General features: G+C 39.0%; 2 protein-coding genes across 4 annotated transcripts in view; one reads left to right on the top strand and one right to left on the bottom strand.

Moving 5' to 3' along the window:
* LOC143349398 (uncharacterized) overlaps positions 1 to 12,396 on the top strand; it is a 79,006-nt gene extending 66,610 nt beyond the window's left edge. The window contains exons 6-12 of the mRNA XM_076780632.1: positions 7,604 to 7,715; positions 8,362 to 8,561; positions 9,153 to 9,345; positions 9,420 to 9,581; positions 10,064 to 10,226; positions 11,082 to 11,230; positions 11,835 to 12,396. Of these exons, the coding sequence (XP_076636747.1) occupies positions 7,604 to 7,715; positions 8,362 to 8,561; positions 9,153 to 9,345; positions 9,420 to 9,581; positions 10,064 to 10,226; positions 11,082 to 11,230; positions 11,835 to 12,012 (1,157 nt within the window). The 3' untranslated portion in view covers positions 12,013 to 12,396. The remainder of the gene's footprint in view (positions 1 to 7,603; positions 7,716 to 8,361; positions 8,562 to 9,152; positions 9,346 to 9,419; positions 9,582 to 10,063; positions 10,227 to 11,081; positions 11,231 to 11,834) is intronic.
* A 49-nt stretch (positions 12,397 to 12,445) lies between these two features.
* On the bottom strand, positions 12,446 to 19,409 carry LOC143349356 (pickpocket protein 28). 3 transcript variants are annotated; one of them, XM_076780563.1, is made up of 12 exons: positions 19,331 to 19,409; positions 18,940 to 19,064; positions 17,651 to 17,838; positions 16,933 to 17,083; positions 16,700 to 16,845; positions 16,457 to 16,547; positions 15,805 to 16,068; positions 15,596 to 15,701; positions 15,257 to 15,313; positions 14,999 to 15,128; positions 13,186 to 13,292; positions 12,446 to 12,729 (listed from the first exon to the last, which is right to left on the bottom strand). In XM_076780563.1, exons 1-12 carry the CDS (start codon positions 19,383 to 19,385, stop codon positions 12,446 to 12,448), a joined length of 1,704 nt encoding a protein of 567 aa, XP_076636678.1. In that variant the 5' UTR covers positions 19,386 to 19,409. The 3 variants fall into 3 exon arrangements, with proteins under 3 accessions (XP_076636678.1, XP_076636659.1, XP_076636670.1); XM_076780544.1 differs by having other exon boundaries at positions 16,700 to 17,083; XM_076780555.1 differs by having other exon boundaries at positions 16,700 to 17,083; positions 18,940 to 19,004.
* Positions 19,410 to 20,719: the final 1,310 nt, after the last annotated feature.

The following is a 20,719-nucleotide window of genomic DNA, read 5'->3' as shown; positions in this document are numbered from 1 at the left end:
ACTTTGTTCTCGTTATTGAAACTAGATTGCATTTAAATAATTTACAATTTAACGAGTCCTGTTTCTTCGAGTCAGAAATATTTAGATTTGGAATAAAATAAATTTTGGTTTTGCTGCATGAAACAGATGAGACGAGATTAGATAGATCCGGACGCATGATCAATCGTACGTTGATTATTAAACGCAAAGTGTCGTGAATGATTGGTGAGCTGTCGCCGAGCGCGTGGTACTGCGTTGATTAATACGAAATGATGATTTGAAAGAGACTAAAACAAACGACACAGGAAAACTTAGATAAAGGATGTCGTTGAACCTACTTAACTTCGTTAACTATTAATGATACAAGAAAAATATACTGCAATAATCTATTAATATAAAGAAACCTTCGAGTTATCCATGTATCTTCCTACATTAACAATTTTCTCGTCCCCTCTTGGATCTTAAGATGCCCGCCATTTTGGAGAACATTGTTTCGAAGCCTACAAAAATTACTAGCCACGAATAAATTACATCCTGACGATTATTAAACGTATTATCCACTTGGAATGCTGCATTATTTGCACTACAGATATTTACAGATAACATAGAATATTAATTTACGCGATCACGTTTATTTAACTTCGCACGTTCGCTTTCGCCATTCGTTTGGATAACCGCGAACCCACAGGCCACGCTACATTCACAGTCATTTTACATAATACAGTGCACATTCCCAACCGTATAGAATATTTCATGCATCGCATCACGGATTGCTATACATTTGATTTCTCCATAGAATGTGTTAATCTAATCGCTACAGGATGTAAAATAAAAATAATCATCCCCCCTTTCGAACCAAAGATCAATCTCCATTGAAAGTTTCACGATGGATCCCAGAAGTTACTCTCTTCCAAACTCGAATAAACTCTGTTTACAAATAACGCAGGCCCCCAGAAAATTGTCCGAATCGTCCAATTCGTTTCGTCGAAAGAACGGAGGAAAGAGATTCCCTACGAAAGGGGCGACGGGGAAGGGTGGAGAATAAACGATCCGAGAAGACGAAGGGATGATCCAACGATGAGATTGACCTCGAGGATCGGGAGAGGGACGCGTTCGACGATCGATCGGATCGTGCCCCGAGGCCCAGGAACGTTCACGGAAGTGAAATAAAATTCCACGCGATGCGGGCGACCGCCCCCGAGGCGTAATGGCGGCCGTCCCCGATCGGAACGCGATAACGAAAGCGGCCGTGCGTCGTTCCCGATTAGGCCTCGTGATTAATCAAGGATCGCGGCGACTCGACACCGGCGAATTAATTTCTCAACGGCGAAAGAGTTGCACGGGAAGTGAAAACGACCGCTACACGTGCATACAGTGTGTCTCGTTTCGATCCACTCATTGGCAGACCACCGTTTTCGAAAGAAAATTTTTGCTAAATAAACGTTGTTCTTCATTTCCATCAGGTAATCGATATTCGATTGGTGATAGATTTGTTTCGATTAGTACTGGAGACTGTAGATCTTTGTGCAAATTCATATTTTTATTAATGAAATGGGAGCTTCGTAGAGAGTTGTTTCAATCCCTAAATATAATAGTTCGTAGCCTACGAATTTCTTATATTTTTTGAGAATGAAAATTTCCTATCTAATTATTAATTATTCGTTCTAAAGCATCGACTCTTCTCCATTTCGTGATTCCCACGAGCACGAGTCCTTGGAGTCGAGTTCTGTCTTCGCGTGACTCAGTTGCAACATCTGGGAATCGCTTAAAACTATGTATAGAGTAGTTAGAATTCCTATAAAAAAATTTCCAACGAACGTTTATACATTTATGGGAAATTTTAATTCTCAAAAAATATAAGCAATACGTAAGATACGAACTATTATAGGTATGAATTGAAACAACCCCCTACAAAGCTCCCATTCCATTAATAAAAATATGAATTTGCATGAAGATTCGCAGTCTATTTATAACACTGATTTAGCTACGAAGCAGGTGCCTCAAAGAACCGGTGTTTAAAGATCGAAAGATCATTTTCCAGTTTATAAATATCCACGTTTGACGAGCTCCCCTTTGGTCTTTGACGCAACGATTTCTGTACTTTGGGGTCTTTCTAGGATTAATTTTGTTGCACGAACCGTTCCCTTTCCGAGCAATAATTGTCTATGGTGATTATAATTAACGAAAGGAATCGTTCGTCCTGATAGGTTACGATCCTCTGGTTATCTCGATCGAGAAAGGTGTCGCTGACACGGGTTTCTCTTTCGACGGCTTAAGTAACGTCTAAAGATAGTAGCATTGTCTTGTAAAGCGTGCCTCCCTCTCTCGTTGAACTCTCGAAAGGGCTACTGATCTATGAATAGGTCTTCGGCCCGCTTCCCCCTCGCGTCTCTTGTAAATCCTCCCGCGTTCCTCGCCTCGTTGTCAACCCCTTTTATCCGGCTTCACTCGACGATGCTGACACAAAGCTGGCGGGTGTCGGCCGCCGTTGAGCTCGATTTACGGATGCAACGGAGAACCGAAACATTTGACACAGTTCTTTTGGGCAGGGAATCGCGAAACCGAATCTACCACGAACGAAAGATCGACGATAAAGATATCGTTTAACCCTCAATGATCGATAAACTTTCTGTAACACTTCGAAGGCGACGGAATATTGGTCAAACGTAGAGACCAAGTGGATAGTGTCAGACTCTCAGACTTTTAGTACCTCGGGAGGACTCAAAAAAATTATAGTTAATTTTTACAACGACCTCTGCTGCCTGTTAGAATAATGATTCTGGAGGCATCTATACAAACTTGCGGAAATTAGGTTTTTACGAGTTACTGTTGGTGAAGAAGATTTATATATTTATTTCACTTGTTTGATATTTATTCTTTTTTATTAATTAAAATAAAAGTTTGAAGTCAATGAAGCTCATATACATTTGCTGTTAATAAAATGTTCAATGTTTAATGTTTAATTAATGCCTCTATTTAATTTGGCACAAAGTCTGCCATAGACCCTCAAGTTACAATTTTATTATTTGAAATACTGTTAAAAGTATCGATAATGTGTAAGACAATTTTTGAATTAGTTTAAACAGAGCCATCGACGTTGAACTATAGTATGTTTGGTGCAATAAAATTATACCTTGTCTTTTGGTACCTTTAGTAATACTTGAATCTGAAAAAAATCTACCCCTCGAGAAGGAGAAAAGAAAGTTTTACGTGAAGATCAGAATCGCTGCTTCTGCTCTCCGCAGGAAATCTCGTATTTCGTATAGATTGCAGCGAAGGGTAGGAAATAGTAAAATAAAGAATAAAATGCTTCACCCTTGTTCCTACAAACGTTCGGCGAAGCACTAAATTCTCGAGTATTAAATTCACTTCGGAACGTATTACACATGTTTCTCCAATCGATTTTATTCTCCGTGAAATGGATTGTCGGACAGTGAAATATAATAAAAGAAACTTCTGTCGTTCGGTTCGAAGGGGGAGCTGTTCGAATAATTTAATACGAAACAGGGTGGCTCGACTTCTGTTACTTTTACGAATGATTCGAATCGTAAACAAATTTTATCGTCGTCGTGCGACCAGCTTATTACGATATTACGCTTATTTGCCTAGTTTCTAGTTAATGTACTGCGAAATATAAACGAACGTGGCAACACGTACGCTGATAATGTTACAAAATTCGCTAAATTGCCAGGAGATTCCGCGCGAAACTCGTGTTTGCCCACAATAACATCAAGGCTTACTTTTGCTCCTCGCTCTCCTCGATTCCCATTGTGCCGTTTCAGAATCATTCTCTTAGATCTCTCTCGCCTGGAAATACAGACAAGAATTCCACAGAGTCTGCCAGCGAACTGGAGAGAAAGCTTCCTTCGAATTCTTCGACAATTCCACTTTGAAGATAGAGGATTTTATCGATAGACATTATTTTCCCAGTAACCTTGTTCGAACAACCCTTTCCTCGAAAGTTGAAGTACTGGATGAATTTAGCGCTCGAAACCAATAACGTAAATTCACGTGAACTGTCGTTCGCTGATAAAAAGACTCGAATATCGAAATTTCGAAGTAAATAACCCCGCGTAGACCTTTAAACGGACACCGGTTATGGAGTCGTGGTAATAAACACAGGATGTTTACGAGCTCCAACGAAGTCTAACAGGCTAGATTCTGGGGTAGCAGGTGGTCGAACTGCAACAAACAATGCCAGGAGTGACGATAAAAGGTCTCGGGCACTCTGCGATGCGCCTTCGTCCTCCTTAAACGTTAAACGTCAAAATTTCTATTAGAATCCATATACAGGGTGTTCAGCCACCCTGTATATTTTCGACAAAATTAAAAAATTTCAAATCGTTCTGGAAAAATTATATTTGAATGCGGGGGTCAATTACAGTCATTTTTGGCCATTACACGTACCCCCGAATTCCTACGCATTTTCGAGAAAAAAATTCCTAACCAAAAATCTAATTTGGTGCCTAAACGACGAAAAAAAAAAATGTCAAATCGTTCTGGAAAAATTATTTTCGATTGCGGGGGTCAATTACAATCATTTTTGGTCAATAGACATAACCCCGAAATCCTGCACATTTTCGAGAAAAAAATTCAGAACGGGGGAAACTTTAAACGTTAATAACTTTTTAACGAAGCCTCCATCAACAAATTGATATTCTTGATTTTCGTCTTATTTTGGCCTCTACAATCTCCTATAAAAATTTTTCCCAGGGGTGGTCGAACACCCTGTATTTTTGTCTTGGATACATCATTTATGTATCCAATATGGCGGCCAGAAAATTCAATTTTAATATATGTTATGGACTCAATTTCTAGATTTACTAGTAAAATTTGTTTATAGGAGTTCTAACTATTCTACAAATAGTTTTAAATATTAAATGTCGAAATTTCTATTAGAATCCATATAATTCTGTCTTGGATATATCATTTATGTATCCAATATGGCGGCCAGAAAATTCAATTTTAATATATGTTATGGACTTCATTTCTAGATTAATAGAATCCTAACTATTCTACAAATAGTTTTAAATATTAAATGTCAAAATTTCTATTAGAATGCATATAATTCTGTCTTGGATACATCGTTTATGAATCCAATATGGCGGTCAGAAAGTTCACCTTGGGTGTACTTTAGGAATGGCGGCCAGAAAGTTCAATTTTAATATATATTATGGACTTAATTTCTAGATTTAGTAGTAAAATTTGTTTGTAGGAGTTCTAACTATTCTACAAATAGTTTTAAATATTAAATGTCAAAATTTCTATTAGAATACATATAATTCTGTCTTGGATACATCGTTTATGAATCCAATATGGTGGTCAGAAAGTTCACCTTGGGTGTACTTTAGGAATGGCGGCCAGAAAGTTCAATTTTAATATATGTAATGGACTTAATTTCTAGATTCAATAGTACCACTAGTAACGTTTACAGGAACGTTGACGTAATTTTAGGGCAAACCATGTATTTCTGAGCCACCCTGTGCAGGATAACCGGTCGGATTGAAACGCGAATTGCAACGGAGTAAGCTCGCCGGGCAAATTAGTTAGTCATTGGCCGCGTGTAATTTCTGGAAATAAAATTATCCCGCTCCAGTTGGCCAGCAGGATCGGTCCAAGCATTGTACGACGACGCGTGCCCCGAAATTTTCCCGCTATTAATTCATCCGTTGGGAAAGCGATGGAAGCGACCCCGAACCGTGGGATCGATAGCTGTTATCGCGGTTGTTACCATGGATACATCAAAGCTCGATCCTTAATACTCGAAAATAATTAGGACCAAGTTACTTAATATCGTTTGTGGGATCGATCGAGAGACGAACTCGCAAATATCGCGGAAGAATCGATCCACCGTAATTCGACTGACCGAGTTACTTCCCGCCTTATACTCTCAACATCGATACATTCGAAATCGTCCTCGAAAATTAGGAAGAATCCCAGTACTCGAGAAATGTTTATTCCACCGAATTTACGCGATTTTTCTATTACTTAAATATAGCGTAAAAATGAGAAAAATACTTTCCAATTCTCCCCGACAGTCCGTATTAGAAATACACTGGTTCGTGTTATCCGTTTCCCTCGTTCGCGAAATTAAAAAATCGTTTCTAATGAGATATCGAGACCCGGATGACGAACACGAGTATTGATTCTTGACCAGCGATATTTGCCCGTCCATTTATCAGCGATTTATCAGATCTCCCGCGGAAATATTTAAACCCCCGTTTCCACGTATTTTTACCAGTGCCTCGACGTCGATCAAAATGCCATAATCGAGCGCGCCACTTCGACGGACTTCTGTCGCGGGTATCCGTCGATTGTACAAAATTTTTTTCAAAAGTGAACAGTTTGAATTGATCAGCAAACCAAAAAGAAAGAAGAAAGAACATAACGCGATGGCGAACGATGAGAAAAGATATCGTCGCTCATCCTCCATGTGTTGCAGGTAATCTGTTCCATCATAGCGCGTTTACCACGTATTAATTGATTAGTTATGCTTCGAACAGATTGACAATGGTTTGCTTTTATGACGGTCGTCGGAAATTCTCGGAACTTCTTGGTCGTTGTATGCATTTAGTTCCCCTAAATCAACGTTGAATTGTACATAGAGCTTGTAGTAGATTCTCTGAACTCCGTACGTATCGTTCTGGTCGCTCTCGATAAGCGGCTACCGGGGGTTGAAATAATAAGACTTATCGTTAGTATTCCTTTGGCACGCGACCTCCATTTTAACGCCGTGGAACGAGTAAATGGTGCCTAATGAAAATGGCAACGGGCACAATTTACAGCGAAAGAAGTCACGACTTCGCGTTGAAAAGACTCTGATTACTGGGAACTACTCGCGTAAAACGAACCTGATTACGACTGAGAAACATAATCACGTCAGTTTTTATTAAAACGTAACGGAATATCTCGAACGAGACTGAAGTTTGAAACGAAACGACGACCTTTCATAATTCATATTACATTATTAACATACGTATTGCGAACATTCGGATATTTCGTTCACAAAATGAATATTCGAGCGTTCGAGTGATTTTGGAATTGTCAAATATTTCAATTTTATCCAAATGGTAATTAGTCGAGTTCGAACGAGATTCGAGGCGATATTTAACGTTCTATTAATTTTAAATTAAATAAGGAATTTTAAATAGGAACAAAGTTATCGCAGATATCATGTTGGTTGTAGCCTTGACCATATTTGCTTTGTTTGCGTGCCAAATTTTGCAAAGTTTGGTATCGTTGGTATCAGAGTTTGCTGGTACACCACCTGGGAAAAGTAGTTTCGAGAAAAACAACGTTAAAGTTTGTTATCGGGTCGCATGGCGGTAGTGTGTACACTAACAAAATTGATTACTGAAATCCAGCGATTAGCTTAATCGCGTCACGTCCTTCGCTAAAGGCTAACGAATAAACCGAATCACCTTGATGTTGAACAATTAACTTTAGACAGACTGAACCACCATCTGTAAACATTAATAACTTTTCAACGAAACCTCCATCAACAAATTGGTATTCTTGATTTTCGTATTATTTTGGCCTCTAGAATCGCCCATTAAAATTTTTCCCAGGGATAGCCAAACACCCTGTATAAAATCCCAAATATTAATTTTACTTCTGCTTCTAGATGCGTACCTTCTTAAGGATGTGTATCAATTTCTCGTGAAGCCTGCGGAACCAGCAACAATGGCGGCCATCCACGCGAATTTCTCCGAACAAGTGACGGTGATTTGCAAAAGGCACGTTTTACGTCTATGCAACAATTAACAATTAATAAACCAATTATTCCGCGTGCGTTGCGGATTCACGCAGCCGCGGTCGATTAATCGGCCGTGCGATTCGCGACGACGGAATATTAATAAACTAACCAACGCCACAGTTCACGCGTGTATACGTTTCGAATTACAAACGCGTAAGGGTCCGCTGTTGTGTGCTTCGAATGCACTGTAAACGCGCGGATCAACAAACGCTGAACGGGAACCAGAGCCACCCTCGTCGTCCAAAAATAAAATAACAAAATCTACATTCGAACCGTATTACGATTTGAACGATACATAAGTTACCAAATCCGGCGACGACTTCCTCAATTTCGAGAAGTTTCGGTATCTCAACACTAAAATTATATTAAAATTTGAAAAATTACGAACAACGAACTCTATAATAGTTCCACCATTTCTTAATCACGCTGTAGTTTATCTTTGCAAGATCAGAGTTTCTTTTATCGCTCGTTAATCGTACTCGACAATTAGATCGCGCCATGTTGTTTCCAAGCTCGAGGCATTTCCGTTGCTTCGAACTTCGATTTAAAATTCTTTACAAAAATAACCTTCTCGACCCCTCGGGGAAACTCTTCGAAGTTCGATCGGTGGAAATTAATCGTTGCAGGTCCGTTCAAGAAGATGGCGGCGAGATATCGGCCCTCGAGGACGTTGGTCTCTGGACAGTGGAGCCGAATTTTCACAGCATAATCGTGTACAGCGTCTTGATTCCAATACTCTCTGCTCTCGGGATAGTTGGGAACGCTCTAATTCTCTGCGTACTGGGGGAGGGAAATTTCAAGGCGTCCGTGTTCACGTATCTGACAGGTTGGCCCAAGTTCCGAGCAGCTTAAGCGCTTAATACCCACTTCTCGGGTCGCTTCGTTTCCGGTGGAAAATTGTTTTCCCCCTCCCACCCCGTCGCGGTTCGTTCTTCCTTTTTCAGAGGTTATATCGCGAACGCCATCCCCCTCCCTCCTTTTATTCGTTTTATTCGACGCGTCGATTCAGTTTGTCCAACTTTAATTAAAAACTGGCCAAGACGTTTCTTAATTTTTTTTTTTTCTTAATAAAGATTCCGGTTTACGGAACGTTTCAACGTCTTTCGAGGAAACTAACTTCGCGAGGCACGTGACTGGAAGCACTTTTGCAACTCCGAGTTGAAACTTTCGCAAAAATTGGTTCGAAATTGGAGTATCTTCTTATTGGGTAAATAAGGGATCGATCTATACAGAGTAGTTGTAGAAATTAGAACAAGTCTTTTTATAGTTTCTTATCGACTGTAACGCGTTATTAATGTTTGTTTCGACTCATTGTTTATCAGTACCCTATTTATAAGACGGATGAATAACATCGATATTGAGAAAAAGAAATAATTCGATGCATAATGGGTTAATAAATAGATAGATCTTTTTGCAGTTCTGGCAGGCGCTGATCTCGTCACCTGCATCATGATTTTATTTTCTGGACTAGCCAGGGGTGTCTTTTGGTGCAGAACAGGCTGGTTGGAGTTCGACGTGTTCGTTCATTTACCTGTTGCTTCGGTTTCCTCGAATCTCACTGTTTGGGCTACCATATTGGCTACTATCGACAGGCTGGCGATCGTTTTCAGGTGATCGAAAGACAAGCACTTAATTTCAATCATTTTATGCTCGATTATTTCGACTGCATATTTCCCATCGACAGTTTATCGAGATGCAAACCACCCAAATTCTGCAACCATCATCTAGCACGGAAGTTGATGGTTTTCTCCGGTTGCTTCGCCATCTTGTTCAACGTGCCGTACTGCCTCATTTATACGCTCAACGAGCAAGGTGACTTAATAACAACGAGATTCTTTCATTCGTGGTGAGTAAACGATCTTAAACGCTTCTTAAAATTTACAACACCAAATCTAACAAATCGAAATAAAACCAAAACAGCGAAAAATATTTCTCATACGATGCTTTACCCAAAAGACACATTGAAAGAACAACACAACTATTTCTTTCAACGTTGAAAATTACCATTGAATAATCGAATGCTTTCGAAACATTTCAAGAAATAAAATTCCAAGGAACCAAAAATTTGTGCAATCGTTAAAATTTTAGTTTTTCTCTGGATAATTATCGTTCCAATAATTTTTCCTCCGCTGTTATTCGATCGTGGTTCGCCAGGACGCGACGTCGCCGGTAGCGATACATTTTTATGATATTTCGGAGCCACCCCGCGGAATAGAAGAATTTTTTACCGCGAACGCTCGCGGCGACGTCGTTCGAGGGCGTTCGGGTATTCTTGTCATGAATTCAATTTCATTCGAAGGCACGACGGAATAAAAGCTGAGTTTGCAGGTTGTACGATCTTCAGAATTGGCTGCAGTTCGTGATGTTCGGCGCGATACCGGCGGTTCTCCTTCTGGTGGCAAACCTGATCATGTGCCACTCGGTGAAGGAAACTCTGAGGCAGAGGAAGTCGTTGCTACGCGGAAATTTACGAGAAGGGAACCGCTTGACGGTAGGTAAAATACGAATTCGTTTCGCTATAGAAACCAACGAACCGTCGGGACGAAAGAAAAATGAAGAAACCTCGGGGTTAAAAGCGTGCAAAGTGATTTCAAAATGGTTGAACATCTCTTGCCCGCGTTAGAGACCTCCAGGAATTATGGCATTCTGATAAAAAAAGAGATAAAATATCTAATATCTTTTACAGTGACAGAATTTTGCTTTAAGAATGAATTTTTAAATAGTACTAACCTACGATTAATCTACAAAATGTATTTCATAATGCTTCTTCCTTGAACACAATGCATTGAAATTGTTAAACACATTTAACATTTCGATTGCAAGTGGACACGGCTGATTAAGCAATTTCATTCCAGTCGACATTTCAGAAGAAATATTATTCCAATATACTCTAAACGATCGTTCTCGAAGCGATCTGATAATTTAATAGACACGTTTCCGATTCTCGGTCTGGGAAACGCAATCAATTACTCAGAAAAGGTAGGGAATACCTACAACGCGCGACAAAGCTGATGTCTCGTAAGAATGCTCGTTTCAGATTAATCTCAGTCGCGAAAGTATGAAATTCTCGAGTGTACGTCTCTTTCGTGCGAGCAGTAACATCCATCACGTGTCGCTGAAACATTCTACAATGAGTTACTCGCGGAAATATCGTGATGAATCTCCCTATTCGACGAAACATGAAAAATTATACATCACCCGAGAATCTGTACGCGCCTGTCCGTTCGAAGTTTGAAATTTGGAAACGTTCCCCATCGATCGACTGACTTTATTATAAAACGCAACCCGTAAATCGAGCTTATCGTTCAAACGGTCTGTTTTACCGCGCAAAATGCTCGTTTCTCAGGATCAAGCGCGAATGACTGTCATGCTGGTTGGCATCACGTTCGTGTTCATCGTGGGCGAGGTGCCAACTCATTTGGCGTCGCGACGCAGCGCCCTGACTCTTCTCCACGGAGGTGATTTAACCAAAGTTCAGGAGTATTACGTGGAAAGGTAAGCACCTTCTATGAATTACACGCCAGGTTGCTCGTAATTTCTATCACCGTGTTTTAAATCGAACCCTTCGAAACCTTTCGTTTCAAAACTTCTCTCCAATCAAGAATTCTTTTCAAATCGATTGTGCATCTCGAGTGAAAGCATATTTGCAGAACAATCGAAAGTACTCCAACCCCATTTATGAGAGCTTTCATCCCCTAAACATAGATCTCACGTATCAAATATTTTTAGCTGTTCTACAGATACTTTAAGTCTCATTAGTAGAATAAGCTCTACTCGATGTGCAAAGATCAAACGAGTCAATTTTCATTTTCTTCTTCTCGAGACACATCGTTTATTTGTTGATCGATTAATTTTGCATTTTAGCGTGATTCCATATCTGTATAAGCCACGAGTAAAACATTTGTCGATCGTCCATGTGTACCAAGAAAGTGTAAATACCGAGTATATACGTACCTGGTGGAAAAGATGCTCGACCAAACCCGCGTGCAAGCTCGAAAACGGTCGATCCCTGGTAGCGAATGCTGATATTACCCGATAGAGCAAACATTAAATAACGCTTTAGATAAATATCGACAATAATGGTTGCATGTTTGCACAGGTTTCGCATGTATGCGACCCTCCTCAATGCAATATCGGGCTCGGCCAACTTCGTGCTATACTGTCTGCTGAATCGACATTTCCTTTCTCATCTGAAACGTCTTTTCAACGCCAAAACCGCGCGGACGAGTGCTACCAACGTCAAGACCGGTATTCCTTACTCGATTCGACGAATCTAATCCTAGCAACTTCGCTGGAAATTTGGTTGAACGCACGGCAAATAAACATTTGCAATTACGTTGCGGGATTTTGTGAAAGAGATGGAAAAGGAGAGTGTGTTATCCTAGCAGACTCTGCTTTGGACGCAGGGATATTGAGAGTCGATCGAGCGCTTGCGAGAAAGTCAAGATCGTGGCCCTCTGGTGGCGTAAAAAATTAGAACGCTCCATTCCGAATGATTACATTATATTAGATCGAGCATAGTAGCTTCAAGTTTTTAATTCTTCGATTAATAACAAGATCACACTGGTCTGTGATTTTCTACAAATAAAATGGGAAGATCCCAATGCGATCGACTTCTCTAATCGTTATAAATAAGCATTTATAGATAATAGTTTATTCTGTAAAATGCTAGTTTATATTTCCTACATTTTTCTTTACTTCGCGAAACCATTAATCAAGAAACACTCGAAATCCGTGGCTGTTTGGACTAATAGGATTTGTCCGACTTTGCCGGCAAAGCTGCTCGTTCGAAGCGTGAAACCCGCGTTTCTTCGTGGAAACCTTACTCGTAGCCACGGAGACAAATAACTTCGAAGCTGGTGGCAAACGGTGGCTCTTTGTCTCCAGTCTCTTCTTGCGAACGGCGAGGAGTTCGTTGAGAAGATAGTAAATAAACTCGATAAAGGATATCACTGATCCGCCCAGACAGAGCCCGAAGATTCCTCCGAAAGAGGCTGAAATTTCATAAAAGTCCCAATCTAACCGTTTGATAAAACTTTCAATGACTAATTATTCCCAGTTTTAACCAGTTGGCCGTGTTCGACAGCGTGAAATTAGTTGTCATTTGCTATTTAAGTTGCTGAAATATGTTCGTTAATCTTTGGAGGTGAAAACGAAATAAAACAAACAAGATCGCCGTCTGAAAAGAGTCACAGCTGACTGGTTAAATCAACGTCGTTTTTTTACTCGGTTTCGTTTCGCCCTCGAATTCATAACGCAAGTTACCCTCCCCCCGTTGAAACTTTTCTATTACTCCAGCATTCCAATGGAACTTCCAAAGCACGTTGCAAGTTTCCTAACGAACTCAGACTGATTTTACCTTATTTTCCGACCCGTCCCCTCCCATTAGCTACTTATGCCACGACAGGGGAAACGTCCCTGCAGATATCTTCGGAGGAGATTTCGCTCACCGAGCAGACCGTCCCAGCCCATGATGGTATCCTTGCGGTAGTCGAGGTACGTGCCATCCCGGAAGTACACGTAGAGGAACGTGGTGGTCTTTGCATTTAAACCGTGTCTGCAAAGAAACGCGCGAAACGTGTGAAATTTACTACCCCCGTAAATCACGGGGAAAGAGATGCACCGGATTATGCTCTTCGATTATGAATTTTAACGACGTGAAATGGCCAGCGAAGATGGTCGTCTCGAAACTGATCCTAGAAACACATCTCTCCTGTCTGTTTACGTATTTATGGGAAATTTTCATTCTCAAGAAACTATAGAATGCATTTAATAGATGCAAAAATATAAGAAATACGTAAGATACGAATTAGTATACAGGGTGTTCGACCATCCTTGGGAAAAATTTTAATGGGAGATTCTAGAGGCCAAAATAAGACGAAAATCAAGGATAATTTCTTGACTGAGACTTCGTTATTAAATAATTAAATTTAAAAATTTCAAATCGTTCTGGAAAAATTATTTTTGGTTACAGGGGTTAATTACAAGCATTTTTGGTGAATACACATGACCCTGAAATCTTACACAGTTTCGAGAAAAATTTCGAGTAGGTCCTGAAATTTTTAGACGAAATTGAGAAATTTCAAATCATACTAAAAAAATTATATTTAGTTAAAGGGGTCAATTACAAGCATTTTTGGTGAATATACATAACCCTGAAATCCTACCCACTTTCGAGAAAAAAATTCATGAAGGTGGACAAATTTTTCGACAAAATTAAAAAATTTCAAATCATACTAAAAAAATTATATTTAGTTACAGAGGTCAATTGCACGCATTTTTGGTGAGTAGACATACCCATGAAATCCTATGCACTTTCGAGAAAAAAAAAATCTAATGTGAGGCCAGAAATTGTTCCCTGAAATTTCATGAGAATCTTTAAAATGTCATAACTCCCGAACGGATTGAAGGATTTTAATGTTTAAAGAAGCAAATTACGCGTATTTTGATGGAGAATATGTACAAATCGCAAAAATATTCGAAAAGTTGGTCCTTGACCCCGCAAAATGAGGAAAACCCCCTAAAACTGATCCAATTTTTAAACGGCCATAACTCCTACAATAGTAGAGGCATCTCATATAAATTTTTTCCTAAAGCATAGCTCATGAATACCTACAAAAAAGTATTAGACAACTTTTCTGTAGAGTGTCAAACAAATTTATTAAAAATGAAAAACGAATTTTCAAGAATAATCGACAGGGGCTAGGTACCTAAATTTTGCGACAAAAAAAAAAATTTCAAAGCGTTCTGAAAAAATTATTTTCGGTTGCGGGGGTCAATTGCAATCATTTTTGGTGAATAGGCATACCCCCAAAATCCTACTCAGTTTCGAGAAAAAAATTCAGTACGAGCGTAACTTTAAACGTTAATAACTTTTTAACCAAGCCTTCATAAACAAATTAGTATTCTTGATTTTCGTCTTATTTTGTTCTTTAGAATCTCTCATTAAAATTTTTCCCGGGGTTGGCCGAACACCCTGTATTTAGAGGTTGAGACTACCCTCCACGAAGCTTCCATTTCATTAATTCTACTAATAAACATTCGAATTTGAATATAAGAAAATAAAAATTTGCAAACTTGAATTATTTAGGGGTTGAGACTACCCTCCACGAAGCTTCCATTTCATAAATTCTATTAATAAACATTCGAATTTGAATAGAAGAGAATAAAAATTTGCAAACTTGAATTATTAATTTTTGGAACCACAGTTTCTATTCTTCGTCGAGATTCGAACGAACAATTAACAGAATCAACATTACTCACGTTATTTCGGAGTCGAACTCTATGTCTCCTAATTGTATCGATTCGCTGATTACTTCGTAGGATTGGTCGTTGCATTGCGGAAGGCAGTTGCAGTCGTTAATGTGCGATAATTTGATACGAGATAGGTTCCCTGTTTCAAAGTTAAACGATTTAAAACAATATAAACCACACGTTGGAGAACGTTCTATCGCAAAATGTAATATACAAATTTATTCTTTGTCCGAACAAAATGTTCGTTTGTCGATAAAATACACTTACTTCTGCGAGCCAGAATGCAATCCACGTCTGTCAAGTAACAGGTGCGGACATTTGGATCTAGCAACAGACTGGATAAATGTTTGCAACGATGCGGGGAATAATTTTCTATATATTCTAATAGTTTGTTTCCATTAAGAATGCATATCAAAATTCTAAATTCTAAAGATAGAAGCTGCACGATAACTGAATCAGATGCTGTAATAGCTTGTTTCCATCAAGAATATAATAATTAAAAATTCAAAATGAAATCCAAATAGTTTCATATAGTGTTTTACACAACTATCACAGACTGTGTATGCGTGTGACAACGTGAAGGACAATATATTCATAGTGACTCACGATCGTCCGGATAGAAAAATGGCAAACACCCGCAGTACCCATACGAGGTCTGATGTATGCACTTCGAGATGCACGTTTGGTAACTGTACTTGCGTTCGCCGTATTTCTAGAAAATTTCGTAGATACAAAGATCACGTGTCTCGACGTTTCACACCCCTTTTGTACACCCCCATCCCTCCCAAAAGCGTAATTACGATTTTCGTATGTACCTCACCGTCGAACAAACACATCCTCTTTCCCAGAGGTATGTTGCGAATGGCATCGGAGCTTTCGAATCTAGTTCCAGCGAGTGTCACCGACATTACATGGCCCGGTAGCAGAGTGGAGGGTTGTGCACCGACATCCGGGTAATCTATCGGATCGTGTGTCAGCACCGTGGCGCCCACGAACTGTCTCACCGAGCTTTTATAGTTTTTACCGTCGATATTCAACGCTATTGATAAACCGATATCGCGACCAGTTCCCGGCACGTCCTGAAACGTTCAATTCCGTTCGAACGGTTGCTCGATCGGACCACTTTGGTCCCCGTGTCTCGCGATTAATGTACTGCGCGTGCGCGACAAGTTGGCCAGCGGGCAGAGTAGGGGTAGAGGGGAGTACGCTTGCTCCGCCTACAAACCAGTGTGGGGAGATCTGGGCACCAATCAGACCTGCATTCCTTTCGCTTGCCAACTTCTCGCGAACGCACAATAGAAACAATCGAAGTTATTGATTACTGCAACGAAGGCCAAACGATTTAAGAAATATGAAGGAAAATTAGGTAAATAATTCAATTGTTTTCCTTTTCACATTAATTTCAACTCGTATAATTTCTAGTGTTATTACGAGAGTTATCCTAAATTTTAGATACGAGGTATTTACCAGAATGTGCCCGACACCTGGTAGAGGCTCGGAAGTATCGTGTGACTGGACATGTTTCTCTGTTACGTTCGTCGATTGCAAATACTGTTTCCTGAAGAAAAATTAACCCATCAAGATGGTGCGTTAAAATGGCGCAAAAACAGGGAAAATATTAAAACTCGAACGATCTTACGCGTGAATATCAGTGACGAATCATTGATTTGCAATGAAGTCTGAAACAACGAAAAATATTGGAAAAATTACTCGTAGTTTCTGGGTGGACCGAAGTGATAATTGAAGCCGCAACAGAAGCCTTCGTTCGACTTGACGGTTTTGAAAATCTTATTGCAATCGTGGATCTGACCGAGCCAGGCGCATCTCACCAGCAGCAAGCTGCAAGGTTGCATTAGCTGCAACGAGAGGAAAAAGCGTACAGTTTCTCGTTTACGCGAATCCGTGGCGGGGATTTGTCGAACGGAATAAAAAGAACTTTTCACCTCGAGCATGAGCTTTTCGACGGTGTAACCGAGCGTGTCGAGGGCCGACAATGCCGTTGCGTTATCGATTTCAATTTTATCCGGCCTTATCAATTTCATTAAGGAAAAGAACAGCCTATTGCTCATGTTCGCGTCGAATCCATTCGTCAACCTATCGCAGAAAATAATTTCTAACGCATATAGATATTTTTAGATTTTTCGTACTCGAAAATGGTACTTTATTTACTAATATTACTCAAAGCTATCAGCAATAAACTGACCACGCTTAAATTCAAATTATGCAATTTTTAAAAGTTTAATAAACCTGATATGTTCGCATACATCGACACAAAACGATTCCCGCGATAAATTTGCAAACACTAGACCATACACATTCTTTTTACATTATCTTTTTGCTGCTCGATTTATTATTCACAATTTGTTAAAATAAAATATCCAAAATAGTGTGCAGAAAATAAGCTGGTCCTTTGTCGTTTCGAGTTTTATTTACTCAGCAGGAAGCGTCCTGGATAATTACACGTACAAAGGAATACATTTTCGCGACAGAACGTGAAATATTATCTTTGTAAATTTTAATTAACGAAAAGGTTTTCTGCCAAGATCCCGTGCGGTATGATTTCAAGCCTCAAAAGAAATACACAGCGATGTTTTTTTAAATTGTTTTGAAAGACCGTCGAGTTTAATAATGTTGTTTTTTTTACGCGAGAGCGTCACTCACAATTTCTGCGCGATCACGTCGGCGTGCGGTTTGTAAACTTTGTTGTTGTTGCATATGGTAATGCCTGGGAACTGCAAGTCTTTTATAGGATTCGACGTGTCGATGATCGTCATCGTGGGATTGTTCGAAAACTGTGCCCACAAACGCAACATCAGAATCACGCAAAAAGCGATGGACGACATGCAAATCTACGAACAAAGAATTAATGTTTCTCGGGATATTATGAGCAAAAAAATATACAAAGTATTCGGACACCCGTGGGAAAAATTTTAATGGGAGATTCTTGAGGCCAAAATAAGACGAAAATGAAGGATACTAATTTATTGATTGAGACTTCGTTAAAAAGTTATAGAAAGATTTTCGGCCACACAGTATATTTTCGGTAAAGAATTTTTTTTCTCGAAAGTACGTAGGATTTCGGGGGTATGTCTATTGACCAAAAATGATTGTAATTGACCCCTGAAACCGAAAATAATTTTTCCAGAACGATTTGAAATTTTTTTTTTTCGCCGAGAAATTTAGGCACCTCTTCCCCCTGTCGATTTTTCTTAAAAATTCGTTTTTGATTTTTAGTAATTTTGTTTGACGCCTCACAGAAAAGTTGTCTAATACTTTTTTGTAGGTACCCATGAGCTCTACTTCAGAAAAAAGTTTCATTGAAATATATTCACTATTGTAGGAGTTATGGCTGTTTGAAAATTGGACCATTTTTATGGGGTTTTTCTCATTTTGCGGGGTCAAGGACCAACTTTTCGAATATTTCTGCGATTTATACATATTCTCCGCCAAAATACGCGTAGTTTGCTTTTTTAAACATTAAAATCGTCCAATCCGTTCAGGAGTTATGATGTTTTAAAGATTTACATGTAATTTCCGGGGTACATTTCTGGCCATACATTATATTTTCATTTAGGAATTTTTTTCTCGAAAGTGTGCAGGAATTCGTGGGTATGTCTATTCACCAAAAATGCTTGTAATTGACCCCTGTAACTAAATATAATTTTTTTAGTATGATTTGAAATTTTTCCATTTCGTCTAAAAATTTCAATACCTACTCGAATTTTTTTCTCGGAAGTTGATAGGATTTCGAGGGTATGTCAGTCAACCAAAAGTGATTGTAATTAACCCCCATAAACGAAAATAATTTTTCCAAAATGATTGAAATTTTTTAATATACTTTTTAACGAAGCTTCGAAACCTTGATTTTCGTCTTATTTTGACCTCTAGAATCTCCCATTAAAATTTTTCCCACGAGTGCCCGAACACCCTGTATATGAATTTTCACCCACCGTGAACCACACTATTCTGTCCAAACACGTTTTGCTCGTCACGATATAGCGGAATCCGTGCAATCCTGAATTTTCACAATAAACACGCAACGATCTCTTCAAACGTTTCACGAATGATCGATACCCTGATACGATAAATTTAACGGATTGCAAAAATGAAACTTACATAAAAAACAAATCAATTTTTGTAGATGCACTTGCGATCTTAATGCTTTTGTAAAATATATGCAACAAAGCTAAACTAAATATCCTTACCATTTTTCACAAAGAGTGAGAGAGATTAAAAATTTTAATTCAAATTCCAAAGATATACTACAGTCGTCAAATTCATAATTAGTCATCGAAAAAGATCGCATAGGAAAAACACTCTGATCGCTGCCTAATTTCTTACCCAACGTCTGCTTTTCCTCGTACGAATTATAACCATTCTCTGGTTTACTTTTCATCCTGATTTTCCAAGTTAACCGACAGTCGACCGAACTAGCCGCCAGGAAATCTATTGCACGAATAAACATGACAGCCCCTGGAAACGCCAAGTACGTTTCCACGTTAGGTGAGCTCTGGTATCGTTACCCAGAATTTCCATTTTCTGCCAATTTTGCTCGTCGAATACTAGGAAATGCTATTATTTGGATTTCGGTGACCCTGGAGCACCGGTGACCACTTAGGCAAATGCCACGCCGCAGGTAAGAGGAAATTGACAGATCACTCGGAGTCGATTGACCCTTTCCTACGGTCAGCGAAGCGTTTCCCTGAAAGTAATAAAAACCTACCGAGAAACTAATGCACTCGCCATGATTGACACTCTAGGAAAGATAGTATCACCAGGTATACGAGTAGACCTTTCACCTAATGCATTTTCTCGACCCATATTTATGAAGACCTGTGCAAAGCGGATCGCAGCCAATTTGCTAATATCATTTAGTTTTTCATTAATAATCGCATTACCCAGCTAAGAGTATTACGATTATTAACACTAGATTTACGGACATTGATCGCACATATATTTATTGATTTTCATGTTGACGATTACCTTAAAATATGATTTTTCTTTTAATTAGAATATATATTCATGCCATTGCATCAATCAAATTCAACGTAAGTTAAAAAATAATAATTACGCGTTCTGTAATTTTAAATATGGAATCTGACATCCGACAAATTATAAATAGTAAAGATATAGTAGATCTAGTGTTAATTAAATGCTAAATAATATTACCCAGGTCTCACCACGTGGAGGTTTTTGCGAATGGAGACTTAACCACCATCCATTAATAAAGATCTTCTGTGACCAACGATCGTTGGTCGAAGAAGAAACAAACGAAAGTGCAACCAATGTAAGATGCACAACGAAGAGAGTTGAAAGAGTTTATCAAAAGAATTTGTCTTCAAATAAGAATAACCTGCCTTACATAATGGTTAACCAAACAACTGCCTAACTATAAATCTAAATTCGTTTATTATATCAAGAAACAATTCTATTTAATTATTCTATCGTGGGTGACACCGATTACCAGGTCTCACCACGAGGAGGTTGCTGCGAATGAAGACCCAACCACCCTCCATTAATAAAGATCTTCTGTGACCAACTATCGTTGGTCGAAGAAGAAACAAACGAAAGTGCAACCAATGTAAGATGCACAACGAAGAGAGTTGAAAGAGTTTATCAAAAGAATTTGTCTTCAAATAAGAATAACCTGCCTTACATAATGGTTAACCAAACACTTGACTAACTATAAATCTAAGAAACAATTCTAAATTCGCAGCCATTAGCTCGGTG

This window comes from Colletes latitarsis, chromosome 2 (assembly GCF_051014445.1).
Source record: "Colletes latitarsis isolate SP2378_abdomen chromosome 2, iyColLati1, whole genome shotgun sequence".
Taxonomy (NCBI): domain Eukaryota; kingdom Metazoa; phylum Arthropoda; class Insecta; order Hymenoptera; family Colletidae; genus Colletes; species Colletes latitarsis.
Note: the sequence above shows the minus strand (reverse complement) of the source record. Positions and strands in the feature narration are given on the sequence as shown.

Excerpts from the sequence above, each read along its gene's own strand:
- LOC143349356 (XM_076780544.1), bottom strand. The coding sequence starts at position 19,385 with ATGAAAAGTAAACCAGAGAATGGTTATAATTCGTACGAGGAAAAGCAG. Across the intron at positions 15,702-15,804 it reads TGTGTTTGTTCGACGGTGAG|AAATACGGCGAACGCAAGTA; the intron begins GTACATACGAAA and ends GAAATTTTCTAG. Across the intron at positions 15,129-15,256 it reads TTGCATTCTGGCTCGCAGAA|GGAACCTATCTCGTATCAAA; the intron begins GTAAGTGTATTT and ends ACTTTGAAACAG.